Source organism: Oncorhynchus gorbuscha, linkage group LG21 (assembly GCF_021184085.1).
Source record: "Oncorhynchus gorbuscha isolate QuinsamMale2020 ecotype Even-year linkage group LG21, OgorEven_v1.0, whole genome shotgun sequence".
Taxonomy (NCBI): domain Eukaryota; kingdom Metazoa; phylum Chordata; class Actinopteri; order Salmoniformes; family Salmonidae; genus Oncorhynchus; species Oncorhynchus gorbuscha.
In genome coordinates this window covers 20740260-20758919 of record NC_060193.1, presented here as the reverse complement: position 1 = coordinate 20758919, position 18660 = coordinate 20740260, and the positions used below count along the sequence as shown (strand labels likewise).

At 41.0% G+C, this 18660-nt stretch overlaps 1 protein-coding gene across 1 annotated transcript; it reads left to right on the top strand.

The window, feature by feature from the left end:
- Positions 1-10426: 10426 nt before the first annotated feature.
- LOC124008924 lies at positions 10427-12144 on the top strand. Its single transcript, XM_046320520.1, has 6 exons — positions 10427-10484; positions 10628-10990; positions 11136-11486; positions 11601-11732; positions 11847-11896; positions 12001-12144. The coding sequence occupies exons 1-6, from the start codon at positions 10439-10441 to the stop codon at positions 12142-12144; spliced, it is 1086 nt and encodes a 361-aa protein (XP_046176476.1). The 5' UTR covers positions 10427-10438.
- The last annotated feature ends 6516 nt before the right edge of the window (positions 12145-18660 follow it).

Sequence of the window (18660 nt, the reverse complement as noted above, 5' to 3'; positions counted from 1 at the left end):
GGTCTGACTCCTGACTCAGCCACTCCCTCTCTGCGCTTTCCCCCAATAAATATTTGGGGGTTACTTTCGTTTTGCGCTCTGCATCGCCGTGTTTTCCTTTTAGACTCCATTCGTCTATAGCCCTCTTCGCATTGCTGCAGGGAATCCCAGGCGGGTTCCTGCACTCGCTCTGGGTCGGCCGCCCACCTGTCGATTTCTTCCCACGTCGTATACTCCATGCCTCTACCGTCCATAACGTCCTCCTTTAGCTCCTGCCAGTTCACACGCTGCTCAGTCCGTGAGAGGTGGTGGGTGTTTCTGTAACGGAGTTCATCTGTTGAATGAAGAAAGTCGGACTGAAATGCAGCGTGTAGGTTACTCATGACTTTAATGAAAATAAATCGCGGTACATGAAACAACTGAAACCGAATACAAAAAAACAACAGAACGGAACGTGAAACTAATTACAGCCTATCTGGTGACTACAACACAGAGACAGGAACAAACACCCACAAAATACAACGCGAAAGTCAGGCTGCCTAAATACGGTTCCCAATCAGAGACAACAACAAGCACCTGACTCTGATTGAGAATCGCCTCAGGCAGCCAAGCCTAACAACACCCCCAATCAGCCGCGATCCCAAATAATACAAACCCCAATACGAATACAACATATAAACCCATGTCACACCCTGGCCTACCCAAACATATAACAAAAACACCAAAATACAATGACCAAGGCATGACACAGATTCCGTGTGCAAAACCATATAAGGCTTGTGCTCTATATAACAAAGCTTTTCTAAAGCTCTCTTTTTAAGCTGTATCCTGTATCAGATCTCTGTGGTGTTCCGACGGCCCCAAATGGATTTTCCACTCAGCTTAACTCATCTTTAAACCACAGAAATTACCATCAGTCCTCACCACACACTGTCTTCACACACCTCAGTGCATCAAAACCACAAACATCCATGTCACTAAGAGCACAACTCACTCTCTTCATGAGAAAATCAGTGCAAACTGAGCAGTTTTAATGTATTTAATGTGCACATTGAAGTATTGCAATTATATGATCTTTCAATAGGGAACAGCAGTATACATGGAAATCCTCATGACTAGCTCAACATTAGAGTTTCAGGAACTTTTAGAAGTTGTCTAAAGGTTCAAAATGTCAGACTCTATAACAAGGTAATAATTACATACTTACACATCAATAACAGGTCATGAATCCATTTCAGCATCATAGAGTAACATGCATCAAACAGGCTAGTGTCACGCCTTGGTCATTGTATTTTGTGTTTTTGTTATATGTTTGGGTAGGCCAGGGTGTGACATGGGTTTATATGTTGTTTTTCGTATTGGGGTTTGTAGTATTTGGGATCGCGGCTGATTAGGGGTGTTGTATAGGCTTGGCTGCCTGAGGCGATTCTCAATCAGAGTCAGGTGATTCTCGTTGTCTCTGATTGGGAACCGTATTTAGGTAGCCTGAGTTTCGCTTTGTATTTTGTGGGTGATTGTTCCTGTCTCTGTGTAGTTTCACCAGATAGGCTGTAATTAGGTTTCACGTTCCGTTGTTGTTTTGTTATTTTGTATAGTTATTTCATGTGTCACTTTTTTCTATTAAAGTCATGAGTAACCACTACGCTGCATTTCGGTCCGACTCTCTTTCCACAAACGAAGAACGCCGTTACAGCTAGGCAGTCATCATCACTAGTTTATTACAACTAACATCTACTATGTTATAAATTGGAGCAAAACAATCACTCCAAATAAAATGGATAGAAAAGTGATCTCTATATGATGAACACAATGACTGGTGTTTGTGTGTAGTTTTGTATTGACTTCCAGGGAGTAGTTGAATAAGTATGTAAGACAACCTATTTATTCAAGTCATTTCTCTGTAATGTGTTGTCATCTTTTAGTTGTGTTGACTGCATGTCATTCACCCCCCCTCCACAAAGTGAACAAATTCACAGGTACTCTGCAGTCTGCTGTGAGCACAGGATGAGGTCATATCTACATTTTGGTCAGGTGTGCATGCTGGCTTTGTGCACACAGGACCATCCAACCTGCTCTCTGTGTCTCTATGTCTCTATGTGGTTTTCAGCAGGATGTCTACGTGGTGTCACTTTTGTTCTCTCTATCTTTACTTGCTGCTCATGATGCCCCTGACAGCTTACAATCAAAGCAAAACAGTTATTTATAAAACGGACACTAATATATATATATATTTAGTTATCATATATCAATTACAAACCACAAAGAACTGCAGGTACTTTTCACAGGTACTTTGCTGTCTGCTGTAAGCACAAGATGAGGTCGTATCTACATTTTGGTGGGAGGGCCTGCTGGCTGCTGTAAGCACACGGGACCCTCCTACCTGCTCTCTGTGTCTCTATGTGGTTTTCAGCAGGATGTCTATGTGGTGTCACTGTTGTTATCAATATCTTAACTTTTTGATCATGTTGGCCCTGACAGCTTACATCCACAGCAAAACAAGCTACTTTTAAAACAGACTCTATACATTTAGTTATCATATATCAGTTACAAACCACAACGAACTGCTGATGAACCCTATTTGAACTCTCTGAGTGAACTGTCTCCTGTGTGATACATTTATTCTAGATCTATGGGCTCAGGGGGAGGGGCCAGTTTAATATGATGTCATGGGAGGACTTTCAGTACATTCTCAATCAGACACGTCTTATAAGACTACTGCAGGATGCTCTGTCAGAAGGAGACCAATAGAAGAGGATCCTCTATACCCAAGAGATTGCTTCCTATGAGAACACTAACCAGACAGTGAAACAGACTAGATAAAATGTGTCACATGTATTAGTTAATAAGCTGGGGTGTCATGTCAGCCATGTACTCTTGGGTGTTACACATCAGTCAGTGCATGATTCTGTAAATGATATACAGGGAATGTAAGAATGACAAAAATGTACTCGTTTCATTTTGTAGGTGTTTCCCCCACATGTACTCATGATGCTCCACCCCTGTTCACCGCCATACTGTAGATGACAAGACAAGACATGCTCTATGCACTACAGACCTCCTATTGGTCGTCTGGTTTATTGTAACTGTTGAATGACATGGTCAAAATAGTGTTAGTTTCCTTTCCAAGTCTTTAGGTACACTTGCTAAGCTTGACCGGCGCAATGGAGGCCAGATAAATCAAGAGCACGTAAAGTAAGTGTGAGAAAACAAATAGTCTACTCTTTAACCCAGGTCTGTCCAGAGTGGTGAGACAACCACAAACCAACAAACAAGTAAAACCTTCAAGATAATTACTTACAAGACCATTCAACAGCATCCTGTGTCAACAACTTAAACAACTGATACCACCTGAAATTGAATTAGTCTTTCTCTTGTGTTCTGTATGTACAATATGTCTGTATGAATGTTTGTGCAGAGGGCTTCTGAGACAACCTACTGTTACCATGCTAAACCCACCCACGCATCACGCACTCAGTGAGCAGTTAATAGGTATCTGAGCACTTTGGTCTGCTGTGAGCTCAAAACGACACCATCACTATGCTTTGGATAGGCCTTATACCCTGGTACACACTGTGGTTTTTAGGAGGATGTCTACTGTAAGTGGTGTCAATCAGTTGCTCTTATTCTTCATTGTTCACGCCCATGACAATTAGAAACACAGACCACTGCCATACAGTATCTTAATCTGTAATCACTAGTTTACAGAGTGTAGAGTAGAAGGTGTATCCAGGTTACAGCCAAGAGCCCTGCCCACCCAGGTAAACCCCTGACCCCTACTAAACTCTAAGGTGATACAGTTCAGTTAGTAATGGATATCTATGTGAATGATAGGGAATGAGAATGATATATTTGTTCGATTTGTTTCATTCTGTAGGAATTTCCCCCATACACACGAATGATGCTCTCAAGAACTGTCCACCTCTATCACACAACAGACCTCCTATGGGTCATCTGGAGTATTGTAACGGTTACAAATTCCCTGCCTTAGCACACCATCTCATTCTCACAGACATCTCTCTCAAGAACAAACTCATTAACGTTCTAACTCCTGCAGTAGGCTCCTTCCCCTCTGAATCCTAGCAGGACAGGCTATGGGTCGTAAATTGGTCCCTGACACCTCTGGCCCTAGAGGGGCACCCGGGTGGCGCAGCGGTCTAAGGCAAGAGGCACCACTGGTTCAAATCTAGGCTCTATCACATCCAGCCATGATTTGGAGTCCCATAGGTCGGCTCACAATTGACTCAGCATCGTCCGGGGTAGGCCATCATTGTAAATAAGAATTTGTTCTTAACTGACTTGCCTATTTTTTATATATTTTTTATTTATTTCACCTTTATTTAACCAGGTAGGCTAGTTGAGAACAAGTTCTCATTTGCAACTGTGACCTGGCCAAGATAAAGCATAGCAGTGTGAACAGACAACACAGAGTTACACATGGAGTAAACAATTAACATGTCAATAACACAGTAGAAAAAAAGGGGAGTCTATATACAATGTGTGCAAAAGGCATGAGGAGGTAGGCGAATAATTACAATATTGCAGATTAACACTGGAGTGATAAATGATCAGATGATCATGTACAGGTAGAGATATTGGTGTGCAAAAGAGCAGAAAAGTAAATAAATAAAAACTATGGGGATGAGGTAGGTGAAAATGGGTGGGCAATTTACCAATAGATTATGTACAGCTGCAGCGATCGGTTAGCTGCTCAGATAGCTGATGTTTGGGGTTGGTGAGGGAGATAAAAGTCTCCAACTTCATCGATTTTTGCAATTCGTTCCAGTCACAGGCAGCAGAGTACTGGAACGAAAGGCGGCCGAATGAGGTGTTGGCTTTAGGGATGATCAGTGAGATACACCTGCTGGAGCGCATGCTACGGATGGGTGTTGCCATCGTGACCAGTGAACTGAGATAAGGCGGAGCTTTACCTAGCATGGCCTTGTAGATGACCTGGAGCCAGTGTGTCTGGCGACGAATATGTGGCGAGGGCCAGCGACGAGAGCATACAAGTCGCAGTGGTGGGTAGTATAAGGTGCTTTAGTGACAAAACGGATGGCACTGTGATAAACTGCATCCAGTTTGCTGAGTAGAGTGTTGGAAGCGATTTCGTAGGATAGTCAGTTTTACTAGGGTAAGCTTGGCAGCGTGAGTGAAGGAGGCTTTGTTGCGGAATAGAAAGCCGACTCTTGATTTGATTTTCGATTGGAGATGTTTGATATGGGTCTGGAAGGAGAGTTTTCAGTCTAGCCAGACACCTAGGTACTTATAGGTGTCCACATATTCAAGGTCGGAACCATCCAGTGTGGTGATGCTAGTCGGGCATGCGGGTGCAGGCAGCGATCGGTTGAAAAGCATGCATTTGGTTTTACTAGCGTTTAAGAGCAGTTGGAGGCCACGGAAGGAGTGTTGTATGGCATTGAAGCTCGTTTGGAGGTTAGATAGCACAGTGTCCAATGACGGGCCGAAAGTATATAGAATGGTGTCGTCTGCGTAGAGGTGGATCAGGGAATCGCCCGCAGCAAGCTAGTTAAATAAAATAACAAAAATTAAATAGTGTAACTGATTGGTTGCTAGGGGTCATGGTTGCCAGGGGCCTTATCACACTGTGGGGTCAGCCAATCACAGGCAGGAATATTGTGTCCCAGATACCAAATTCCTGCCTCTCAGTCTCCGTTATGCAGCAACAGAAAGAGCAGTATGCTCATCTCTGTCCTTAGCAACAGCTGGAATCAATCATATCTCTATTCACATGTGGGAAGTTGTCGGGCACAAAGTGAGTTGTGGGAAAATGTTGATATTGTTCTAAAATTGGAACTTTATTTATACACACACACTGAAGATTATGAATATGGGGATGGACATAGGAATGACAAGTGTGAAAGGTAGTGGTTCTGAAACAGGAGAAACAGAGGTAATGAATTTATGGTACACAATACTATCTCATAGCACAAGTAGAGCAACAAGGATATTAACAAGCAAAGGAATGTATGAAAATGTATATGCTACCTACATATTACAATACAGCTATACACAAAGGCAGCATACAACGATAGTAACTACCTATGAAGAACAATATACAAATACCACATAACTCACTTTGTGCATGCCTCCATACCACAAAAATATGGTTTTGAGTACAGTTGTTGATGGGCAGAGACAGAGATGTTGCTCTCTGGCACTGCTTGAGGGAGACTGTAAGTATTGTGTGACCTGTATTGTCAAGAGGATGGGCCGATGTCTGACCCCATAATAACCTCCCTAACAACCTGTCAGGGCACATGTCACACAGGTCAGAAAGAGTTTGAGAGGCAGGTTTATGGTACCCACTACTCATGGTTCCGGACGGTGGTGGGGGAAGGGGAGAAGAGTCGGGAAAGCTCAGGGGAAAGGGTGTGTGTGTCACTTTGTTAACAGCTGGTACGCAATCTCTAAAAGTAAGGAAGAATTAAGGTTCTGCTCGCTTGAGATAGAATACCCCATGATAAGCTTCAGACCATACTATTTACCAGTAGAGTTTTCATCTTTATTTTTTGTAGCTGTCTATTTACCACCAGAAACTTGCACTCAACGAGCTGGATAGGTCCATAATCAAACAACAAATTGCTCACCCAGAGGTGGAGCTCCTAGTGGCCGGAGACTTTAATGCAGGAAAACTGAAATCCGTTTACCTAATTTCTGTCAGCATGTTACCTGTGCAACTAGAGGCTAAAGAACTCTAGATCACCTTTACTCTGTACACAGAGACGTATACAAAGCTCTGTCTCGCACACTATTTGGCAAATATGACCACAGCTGTATCCTCCTGATTCCTTCTTACAAGCATCAACTCAAACAGGAAGTACCAGTGGCACCCTTAATATGGAAGTGGTCAGATGAAGCTGATTTTAAACTACAAGACTGTTTCGCTAGCACTGACTTGGATACGTTTACCACATCAGGCTTCATTACTAAGTGCATTGAGGATGTCATCCCCATAGTGACCGTATGTATGTATCCCAACCAGAAGCCATGGATTAGAGGTAACATCTGCGATGAGCTAAATCTAAGGGACACTAATCCGGGTGCTTATAAGACATCCTGCTATTCCTTTTGACTAAATATCAAACAGGTGAAGCGTCAATGTTGGACCAAGATCGAATCCTACTACACCGGTTTTTACGCTCGTCAGATGTGGCATTACTTGCAAACTATCACAGATTACAAAGGGAAACCCAGCTGCGAACTGCCCAGTGATGCAAGCCTTCCAGACGAGTTAAATATCTGCTCACTTCGAGGCAAGCAACACTGAACCATGCATTAGAGCACCAGCTGTCCCGGACGCCTATGTGATCATGCTCTCCGTAGCCGATGTGAGTAAGTCCTTTGAACAGGTTAACATTCAAAAGGCAGCAGGTCCAGACGGATTACCAGAGCATGCGCTGACAAGCTGGCAAGTGTATTCACTGACATGTTCAACCTATTCCTGACCCAGTCTGTAATACCTACACGTTTCAAGCAGACCACTATAGTCCCTGTGCTCAAGAACGGCAACATAACCTGTCTAAATGACTATTGACCCTTTGTACTCACATCAGTAGCCATGAAATGCTTTGAAAGGCTGGTCATGGCTCACATCAGCAGCATCATCCCAGACACCCTGAACCCAATCCAGTTCCTCGGTGTCCACATCACTAAGGAATTATCATTTGTATTTATTAAGGATCTCCAGCTACCATTCCTGGGGTCCGGCAACATTAAGGTAGTTATATACAATTTCAAATACTTTTCATAACACTTTTCACAATACATTAAGTGTGTTCCCTCAGCCCACCACTCTACTACCACATATCTACAATACAAAATCCATGTGTACGTGTGCCTGATAGACACCTTATCATGTGTAAGTGTAAGCGTTTGTTTGTGCCTGTGTGTGTCTCTACAGTCCCAGATGTTCCATAAGGTGTATTTTTATTCTGTTTTTTAAATCTGATTCTACTGCTTGTATCATTTACCTGATGTTGAATAGAGTTCCATGTAGTCATGGCTCTACATAGTACTGCGCATCATACTCTGTTCTAGACTTGCGGATTGTGTAGATATGTGGGGTATGCATGGTTGTCCGAGCTGTATGCTAGAAGTTTAAATAGACACCTCGGTGCATTCAACATATCAACAGTTCTTACAAAAACAAGTAGTGATGAAGTCAATCTCTCCACCACTTTGAGCCATGAGAGATTAACATGCACATTATTAATGTTTGCTCTACGTGTACATTTAAGGGCCAGCCGTGCTGCCCTGTTCTGAACCAATTATAATTTTCCTAGGTCCCTCTTTTGTGGCACCTGACCACATGACTGAACAGTAGTTTAGGTGCGACAAAACTTGGGATTGTAGGACCTGCCTTGTTGATAGTGATGTTAAAAAGGCAGAGCAGCGCTTCTCCCCATCTTAGCCACTGTTGTATCACCATGTTTTGACAATGACAGTTGACAATCCAGGGATACTTCAAGCAGTTAAGTCACCTCAACTTGCTAAATTTCCACATTATTTATTACAGGACTTATTTGAGGTTTTGTGTTTAGTGAATGATTTGTCCAAAATACAATGCTTAAGTTTTTGAAATATTTAAGACTAACTTATTCCTTACCACCCATTCTGAAACCAACTGCAGCTCTTTGTTAAGTGTTACAGTGATTTCACTCACTGTAGTAGCTGACGTGTATAGTATTGAGTCATCTGCGTACAGTCTTTACTCAAAGCCAGTGGTATTTCATTCGTAAAGTTTGAAAGTAAGGGGCTTAGACAGCTGCCCTGTGGAATTCCTGATTCTAAATGGATCATGTTGGAGAGGCTTCCATTAAAGAACACCCTCAGTGTTCTGTTAGACAGGTAACTCTTCATCCACAATATAGCAGGACTGTAAAGCCATAACATTTACATTTTTCCAGCAGCAGACTATGATCATAATAATATATAATAATATATAATAATATATATAATATATAATAATATATGCCATTTAGCAGACGCTTTTATCCAAAGCGACTTACAGTCATGTGTGCATACATTCTACGTATGGGTGGTCCCGGATATCGAACCCACTACCCTGGCGTTACAAGCGCCATGCTCTACCAACTGAGCTACAGAAGGCCCATAATGTCTAAACCCGCACAGACTGTTGTCAATTTGTTACAGTAAAATATAATTGTGGTCGGGTCAAACACAACTGTTCCCATGTTCCACACACACCAACACAGTCGTGAAGAGGGCACAACAACACCTCTTCCCCCTCAGGAGGCTGAAAAGATTTGGTATGGGCCCTCAGATCCTCAAAATGTTATACAGCTGCACCCTTGAGAGCATCTTGAATGGCTGCATCACCGCTTGGTATGGCAACTGCTAGGCATTTGACTGCAAGGGACTACAGAGGGTAGTGCCTATGGCCCAGTTAATCACTGGGGCCGAGCTCCATGCAATCCAGGGCCTCTACAACAGGCCCAGAGAAAGGCCCTAAAAATGGTCAAAACTCCAACCACCCAAGTCATACTGTTCTCTCTCCTATTGCACGGCAAGCAGTACCGATGCACCACATCTGGAACAAAGAGGACCCCGAACAGCTTCTACCTCCAAGCAATAAGACTGCTAAATAGTTAACCAATAGCTACTCAGACTATTTGCTTGATGCTCTTTTGACTCATCACATACGCTGCTGTCACTGATTATTTTCTATTCTGATGCCTATTCAATTTATCGCTACCTTTATGTACATACCTATCTCAATTACCTCATTTCCCTGCACATCGACTTGGTAGTGGTATCCCGTGTATGTAGCCAAGTTATCGTTTGTCATTGTGTATTTAATCCTCATGTAATTACTTTTCTATTATTTCATTTTTTTTCTCTCTGCATTGATGGGAAGATTCCGCAAGTAAGCATTTCACTTTTAGTTTGTGAAGCATGTGACAAGTGAATTTGATTTTGATTTAATTAGCAAAGCTTATCAGTCCCCATTTTTACTGTCTTTGGTATGAGTTACGTGTCAGACAGACTAAAAACATACTATGGGTTAATTTAACCTTTGAGCTGGGCTGGGTTGGGATGGGCTCAGTATCGGGGGCACTAGAGAGCAGAATAGGATCATTCACTGTTTGCCCAAACATCATAAGAGAACTGGTATGTAATTAAAGTGTAATTTCCCAAATAAGTAACCAGCTGAATCAAGCCACTGTTTGATTGTCTCAAAACAATAACTCTGACCTGCTTTACAATGTCTTCTTTAAAAAAACAATTGTCCTGCTCAAATTGTGGTAAACCAGACAACATATTTTCTAGACAGCACTCTTTATTTCTGTTCAAACAGCCAATACAATCTCTTGTTTCAGTGTCATCACATAAGTGTGTCATCATAAGTGTCATCACATAAAAGGTGCCCCGTTGTCAGACCCTCATTCTATATAGTGCAGAAAGGATTGACGTTACAATGATGATCAGACATTGGGCAATCTTTTTGTTTCATGCCAACTCCGGTAAGACATTTTTATTTACATCCTTTAAAACAATCTATATATTATTGGCTTTTAGAATCCATTTGAATTACTTTGAAGCAAGTATTTTAGATGTAATTTTCTCTTTATCTTGATCGTTGATCCATGTTTGTTTGGATTTACAGTTTGTGCATTAACCAAGGACATTGTTCAACCAAACCCAGTGATGGTTACTCACCGGGGAGCTAGTGTGAATATCACTTGCTTTTGGCCAACTGATGTCAATACCTATGTTGTTTGGTTCAAGCAGACTCTTGGACAGAAACCCCTTCTCATGACATCGACACTTTCCAGTGGACAATATTTTTACTTCAACAACTTTACCAAGAATTTCACTGAGACTAAACATCTGAGTGTGAAGGAAGGAGTTGACAGCTTTAACCTGACCATCTCTAAGACAGAGCCATGGGACTCTGCTACATACTACTGTGGTGCCATGAAAGTGGGTAAAGTCAAATTTGGAGATGGAACTTTATTGATTGTAAAAGGTAACTTAACTTCCTTCCCTAATTTGGGCTTTACATTTTGCACCATTCAATTAGAAATATACTTTAGAATTTGGTACTAAATGTACAGTATATATCAGGCAAATACAATTGAAACACTATGATCTTACTCCGTCACTCTCTTCAGGTTCAGAGTCCAACAGCATGTCTGTGCACCAGCAGCCTTTGTCTGAGTCAGTCCAGCCAGGAGACTCTGTGACTCTGAACTGTACGATACACACTGAGACCTGTGCAGGAGAACACAGTGTCTATTGGTTCAGACATGGCTCAGGAGAATCCCATCCAGGAATCATTTACACCCATGGAGACAGGAGTGATCAGTGTGAGAAGAGCCCTGAGGCTGGGTCTCCTACACAGAGCTGTGTCTATAACCTCCCCAAGAGGAACCTCATTCTCTCTGATGCTGGGACTTACTACTGTGCTGTGGCCTCATGTGGGGAGATACTGTTTGGGAATGGGACCAAGCTGGATGTTGACCGTAAATAATCATTCTGATATGTTCTGATATTCTTTCATGGTGCTATGAATAAACTCAATGTCTGGTGGAGCAAAATGTCCTGAATCTCCTCTGTCACTGTCTGTATTTCCACAGATGGTTGTAAAGAGGACCATCTTCTCTTGGTGTACTGTCTGGGTGTAGCGTTGGCTCTTTGTGTCATCCTCATCATTGTCCTTGCTTATGTTTTGTATAAGATGACCAAGAAAACCTCTCTACTGTGCAGAGGTAAGCGTTATCATTGCCAACAATATATGATTAAGATGTTGGTGCGGTTTGCGATATGTTTTAGTGATGAAACTGATTGTATGATGATGATTCCTTCATGTGTTTTACTAAAAGCAACGCACCCTCAGACAAGTGGTCTGGCAGTCGCCAGTTCTCATAACCAGGTATGCAGACCATAAAGATATATAACATTTTTGGATGAACTGTAAACAGATCTTTCTATCAAATGATCAGGTCATTTCCTGATTTGTTTTGTTATTCCTCTTAGGATCAAGAAGATGATGACACACTCACGTCGGTCCATTACGCTGCTCTGAATGTCATCCACAAGAAGCCAAAGAGCCGGAGACAGAGGAGCACCATGGAGAGAGACACTGTGTACTCTGGGCTGAGGTGCCAAAACATGGACTGAAACACCAACTTTTGCTCTTTAATAATGTGCATTGATTTGTTGTTTCCTACACTATATTTATAACTATGGCTTTTTCATTGTGTGTTACAATTTGTTGTATTCTGTTCAAGCTCCTTTTAATAACTTTTCATTTTCAAAATTGTGCACTCTCCTCAAACAATAGCATGGTATTCTTTCACTGTAATAACTACTGTAAATTGGACAGTGCAGTTAGATAAACAAGTATGTAACCTTTCTGCCATTATCAGATATGTCTATGTCCTGGGAATTTTTCCTGTTACTTATAACTTCATGCTAATCACATTAGCCTATGTTAGCTCAACCGTCTCATGAAAGGGTCACCAATCCCGAATTAAAACCTCTTAAGGATTACCTCCTTTTCTTTCAATTTTCACCTAAAATAACATACCCAAATCTAACTGCCTGTAGCTCAGGCCTTGAAGCAAGGATATGCATATTCTTGGTACCATTTGAAAGGAAACACTTTGACGTTTATGGAAGTGTGAACGGAATGTAGTAGAATATAACACAATAGATCTGGTAAAAGATAATACAAAGAAAAAAACAACCGTTCTTTTGTATTTTTTTTGTACCATCTTCTTTGAAATGCAAGAGAAAGGCCATAATATATTATTCCAGCCCAGGGAAAATTTAGATTTTGGCATTAGTGTATGAGCAAAATTTTAGACTGATCCAATGAAACATTGTATTTATGTAAAAAAAATTGTATCAAGATTGCCCAAATGTGCCTAATTTGTTTATTAGCATTGGTGTGGTTGAGCATTTTAGAGTAGATCCAATAAAACATTAAACTGCTTACATATAGAGATCTTGTTTGGGTTACATTCATATTTGTCTCAGTTCTTAAATTTCGCCCACAGATTCAGTGTGCAACAACCATATTAGGCTTGCGCTCAGTCACAAAGCTCTTTTTAGTTGCATAATGCACTGTAAATATGCATCTATTGACTGGTGTTTAAGTTTGTCTGAAACTATTTTTTAGATGTATCCTAAAAACATCTATGCGGTGTTCTGACTGCCTTAACTAGATTTAACACTCAGCTCAACTCATCTCTAACCCCCAGCAATGACTGTCAGTCCTCATCACGTGATTTCCACACACACCTCAGTTCATCTAAACCACAAACAACCATGTCACTCTCTTCATGAGAAAAGCCTGAACTAAAAATAAAAATCTTAGCTGAATATAATTTGAACAGTATGTTGTTGAGAGACTGATTTCAAGTATGACAATGTACACAATGTGATTTAGCAGTTTTCAGAAACCGTTGACAAAATGTGAACGTATAAGTCTACCTTGCAGGACTGCAATTAATTTATCTTTCAATATGGAGCAGCAGTGTATATTGAAGTTCCTGTGACTGCTTTGCCAGTAGAGTCGCATATATTTTTAGAAGTTGTGAAAATGTTCAAAATGTTGATTCGTTGAAAACGTACTTTCCTGTGATAGTTTGTGTCTAGCCGAAATAGTGGTCAAACAAGTGCCCAAATAACATAGCGTTTGGCTGTTAATAATCTAAAACAAGGTAATATAGTTAGTACATGCTTATTAGAAGTCTGTAACATGTTATAAACGCATTTCCTCATCATGTATTCACACGCCTCAAACAGGCCTGGCATTCTACATCACTGAATCATTAATACTAACATCAACTAAGATATTATAAAGTGTAGCTTAGTTACCAGGAGGAGCCACGCAATCACTCAAAATAACATGGATAGCAGAGTGATCTCTATATGATGAAGACAATGACAAATGTTTACGTGTCGTTTTTTAAAGTTTGACTTCCAGGGAGTGGTTGAAGAAGAATGGGAGACAACCTATTTACACCCACCCCCACACAGTGAACACGTTCCCAGGTACTCTGCAGTCTTCTGTAAGCTCAAGATGAGTCTGTGTCTATGCTTTGGTCAGGTGGGCCTGCTGACTTTGTACCCACAGGACCCTCCTACCTGCTCTCTGTGTCTCTGTGTCTCTATGTGGTTTTCAGCAGGATGTCGATGTGTTGTCACTGTTGTTCTCACTATCTTTACTTGTTGTTCATGTTGCCTCTGGCAGTTTACAGTCAGCAAAACAGTTATTTATTAAACTGACTGAAATATATATTTAGTTATCTGAAATCAGTTACAAACCACAAAGAACTGCTGATGAAAACTATTTGAACTCTCTGTGCTGTATCACACATGAGACAGTTAATTGAATCTATTCTATATCGATGGGCTCGGGGGGGTGACTTTATGATGATGTCATGGGAGAACTTTCAGTACATTCTCAACCAGACAAGTCTTCTACAGCACAAAAACTACTGCAGGTTCCTCTGTCAGAAGGAGACCAATAGAGGAGGATCCTCCTTCTGATAGATTGCTTCCTATAAGAACCAAACTAATAGGAGTGAAAAATAGAGTGGATCAAATGTGTTATGTATTGGTTGGAAAGTTGACTGGTTGACTGGTGTCCAATCAGACATGCACTCTTAGGTGTTACACATCAGTCAGTGCATGTCTCTGTGAAGGATATACAGGGAAAGAGACTGACATACAATAGACTTGTTTCATTAAGTTGGTGTTTTCCCATATGTACTCTGCTACCCCCCTTCACCGTTATACTGTACATGACAAGACATGTTCTAGACACAATAGACCTTCTACTGGTCATCTGGAGTATTGTAACTGTTGAATGACCAGCTGGACAAATAATATGTGTTTTCTTTCAAATACTTAAGGTATACTTATATCAAAAAAGACATGTATTACAAAGACAAAGTACTACAGAGACATAATGTACTTACAAGGGGCATGCACAGTGCAGTGGCACTACTGAGGTTAATTAGAGGATCTGGGCTGACATAAAAAAACGAGCAAAACTGTAGCCATGCCATATTTAAAAGGACATTAATAACCAACAAAGATCTGAAATTAATAGACCATATTATTGCCACAACTAATAATAATATTTCATGTTGGAGGCCGAAGATGAAAACCAGGAGCCAAAAATGGAGGTTGTATACAGTATGCTGTGGGCGAGAAACTTACTACATTTTGGATTCATTTTAACTCTGGGCTAGGCTGGGTTGGGCTCAGTACCAGAGGCACTAGAGAGCGGAATATGATCCTTTACTGTTTGTCCAAACATCAAAAGAAAATAGCTCTTAATAAGTTTCATTTCACAAGTAAATAAGCATTGTATCAAGCCACGATTTAATCAGCTTGATATAATAACTCTGACTTGATTGTCTTCTTTAAAAGTCTGTCTGGGTTTCTCAAACTGTTGTAAACAAACTTGCTAGAGTGTAGCTTTTATTCCTGTTCAGACAGCCAATAGAGTCTCTCAGTTCAGTGTTCCCTCCTACTGTATGACGGCTACATGTAAAGTGTCATCATAAAAGAGGTGCCCCGTTGTCAGACCTTCACACTATACAATGCAGAAAGGATTGGCATTACAATGAAGATATGACATTGGACAATGTTTTTGTTTTACGCCTACTTAGATAAGTAAGTAAGAATTTTAAAAGTGGATGCTTTTTCAAATAATTTCATGCCATAGTATTTTGAATCCATTTACATTAGTTGTAGTATGAGTATGGAAAGTATAATGAGATGTACTGTCTTTATAATGGTTAGAAATTCTTCTTGATCTATTTATATTTTTACATTTTACAGTTTGTGCATTGAATATGGACATGGTTCAACCAGACCCTGGGATTTGTACTGAGATGGGAGGTACTGTGTCTCTCCCTTGCTTTTGTTAATCTGATATGATGACCTATGATGACCTAACTTAACTTCCTTCCCTAATTTTGAATATTAATTTTGCACAATAAAATTCAAATAAAATGGCAATAAATAAAAATAGCAGGAAAATACAATTTACACACAATGATCTTACTCTGTCACCCTCTTCAGAAGTCTGTCGGAGTAACCAGGAGACTATGTGACTGAACTGTACAATACACACTGAGACCTTTGCAGGACAACACAGTGTCTATTGGTTCAGACATCGCTCAGGAGAATCCCATCCAGGAATAATTTACACCCATAGAGAGAGTAGTGATCAGTGTGAGAAGAGCATTGAGCCTGGGTGTCCTACATAGCAGTGCATTCAAGAAGTATTCAGACCCCTTGACTTTTTTGACATTTTGTTACGTTATAGCTAAAATTGATTAAATATGATTTTCCCTCATCAATCTACACACAATACCCCACAATGACAAAGCATAAACGTAGGAATGTTTACAAATTTAAATGTGAAATATCAACATTTTACTCAGTACTTTCTTGAAGCACTTTTGGCAGTGAATACAGCCTCAGGTCTTCTTGGGTATGAAGCTACAAGCTTGGCACAACTGTATTTTGGGAGTTTCTCCCATTCTTCACTGCAGCTCCTCTCAAGTTCTGTCAGGTAGGATGGGGAGTGTTGCTGAACAGCTATTTTCAAGTATCTCCAGAGATGTTCGACAGAGTTCAAGTCCAAGCTCTGGCTGGGCCACTCAAGGACAGGTCCTGAGCGCTTTGGAGTAGGTTTTCATCAAGGATCTCTATGTACTTTGCTCCGTTCATCTTTCCCTCGATCCTGTCTAGTCTCCCAGTCCCTGCCACTGAAAAATATATTCCCCACAGCATGAATCTGCCACCACCGTGCTTCACCGTAGGGTTGGTATTGGCCTGGTGATGAGCGGAGACTGGTTTCCTCCAGACGTGGCGCTTGGCATTCAAGCCAAAGAGTTCAATCTTGGTTTCATCGGACCAGAGAATCTTGTTTGTCGTGCTCTGTGAGTCTTTTATGTTTCTTTTGGCAAACTCCAAGTGGGCTGTCAAGTGCATGTTACTAAGGAGTGGCTTCCATCTGGCTACTCTACCATAAAGGACTGGTTGGTGGACTGCTGCAGAGATGGTTTTCCTTCTCCCATCTCCACAGAGGAAATCTGGAGCTCTGTCAGAGTGACCATCGGGTTCTTGGTCACCTCTCTGACCATGGCCCTTCTTCCCTGATTGCTCGGTTTAGCCGGGTGGCCAGCTCTAGGAAGTGTATTGGTGGTTCTAAACTTCTTCCACTGTTCTTGGGGACCTTGAATACTACAGATATTTTTTGGTGCGCTTCCCCAGATCTGTGCCTCGACAATACTGCCTCGGAGCTCTATGGACAAGTCCTTCAAACTCATGGCTTTGTTTTTGCTCTGACATGCACTGTCAACTGTGGGAGCTTATATAAACAGGTGTGTGCTTTTCCAAATCATGTCCAATCAATTAAATTTACTACAGGTGGAATCCAATCAAGTTTTAGAAACATCTCAATGATGATCAATGGAAACAGGATGCACCTGAGCTCAATTTCGGGTTTCATAGCAAATAAGGTATTATGGTTTTTAATTTTGAATACATTTTCAAACACTTCTAAAAACCTGTTTTCACTTTGTCATTATGGGGTATTCTGTGTAGATTGATGAGGGAAAACAATTATTTAATCCATTTTAGAATATGGCTTTAACGTGACAAAATGTGGAAAAAGGGAAGAGGTCTGAACACTTTCCAGAAGCACTATAGGGCTTTGTCACTTTATATAACTGTGAAGAGATAGTTGATCCTCCACTTTTAAGCCAAAATCACCAGTCTACGGGTAAAAGTGTTTGAGAAGAAATAGTAGAAAATCATTTTAAAATATTGTATATTTGTTTTTTAAGTTTCAGATCTGTTGGGTGATCAGAGTAAGCATATTTTTGTCATTATTCTATCTTGCCTGACAACTGCTGTGATCCTGAGTGTAATTGTCAACATTTTCCTCTTCATGAGAATGAAGAAGTCACGATGTGAACGCTGTGCAGGTACAGTAAAAGTCTTCATACTAAGCAATAGTAACAATAGTTATAGATCATAAAGACGGGTGAAGGCTGGCCCTCTTCTTATCACTTCCCTCTCTGGACATTGTTTTCATTTCACAAGCCTACTTCATTTTGAAGCAGAAAATATGACATACATAGTATGTTTCAAGTGTTTTGAATATTTTGTTATTAATCTTTTAGTAGGAACCCCTTCCCAGCAGAGCCAGTACGGAAATCCGTATGCCAACAGGTCAGACCAACAGGTTAGCAGAATTGCTGTATCAAGAGTGAGACTGGATAAGAGTAGTAAAGCTAAATATTACAGCATTAGATTTAACCCAGAGTATGAAGTGAGTGAGTCTTTGTTTCATCCCCACAGCTCCACAGTGACGATGATGCCCTGAACTACACTGCCGTGATGTTCACTGAAATGAAGGGTACCAAGCCCAGGAGACAGAGGAGAAAACAGAGAGAGGAAGAAACCATCTACTCTGGTGTGTCAGATAGACAGGATGTGGCAGTCCTCCATTCAGTATCACAGGCGGCCGGTGGCACTTTAATTGGGGAGGGCGGGCTCATAGTAATGGCTAGAACTGAATAAACGGAATGCTATTGAACGCATCAAACATATGGATAGCATTGCATTCACTCCATTCCAGCCATTGTTATTATCTGACAT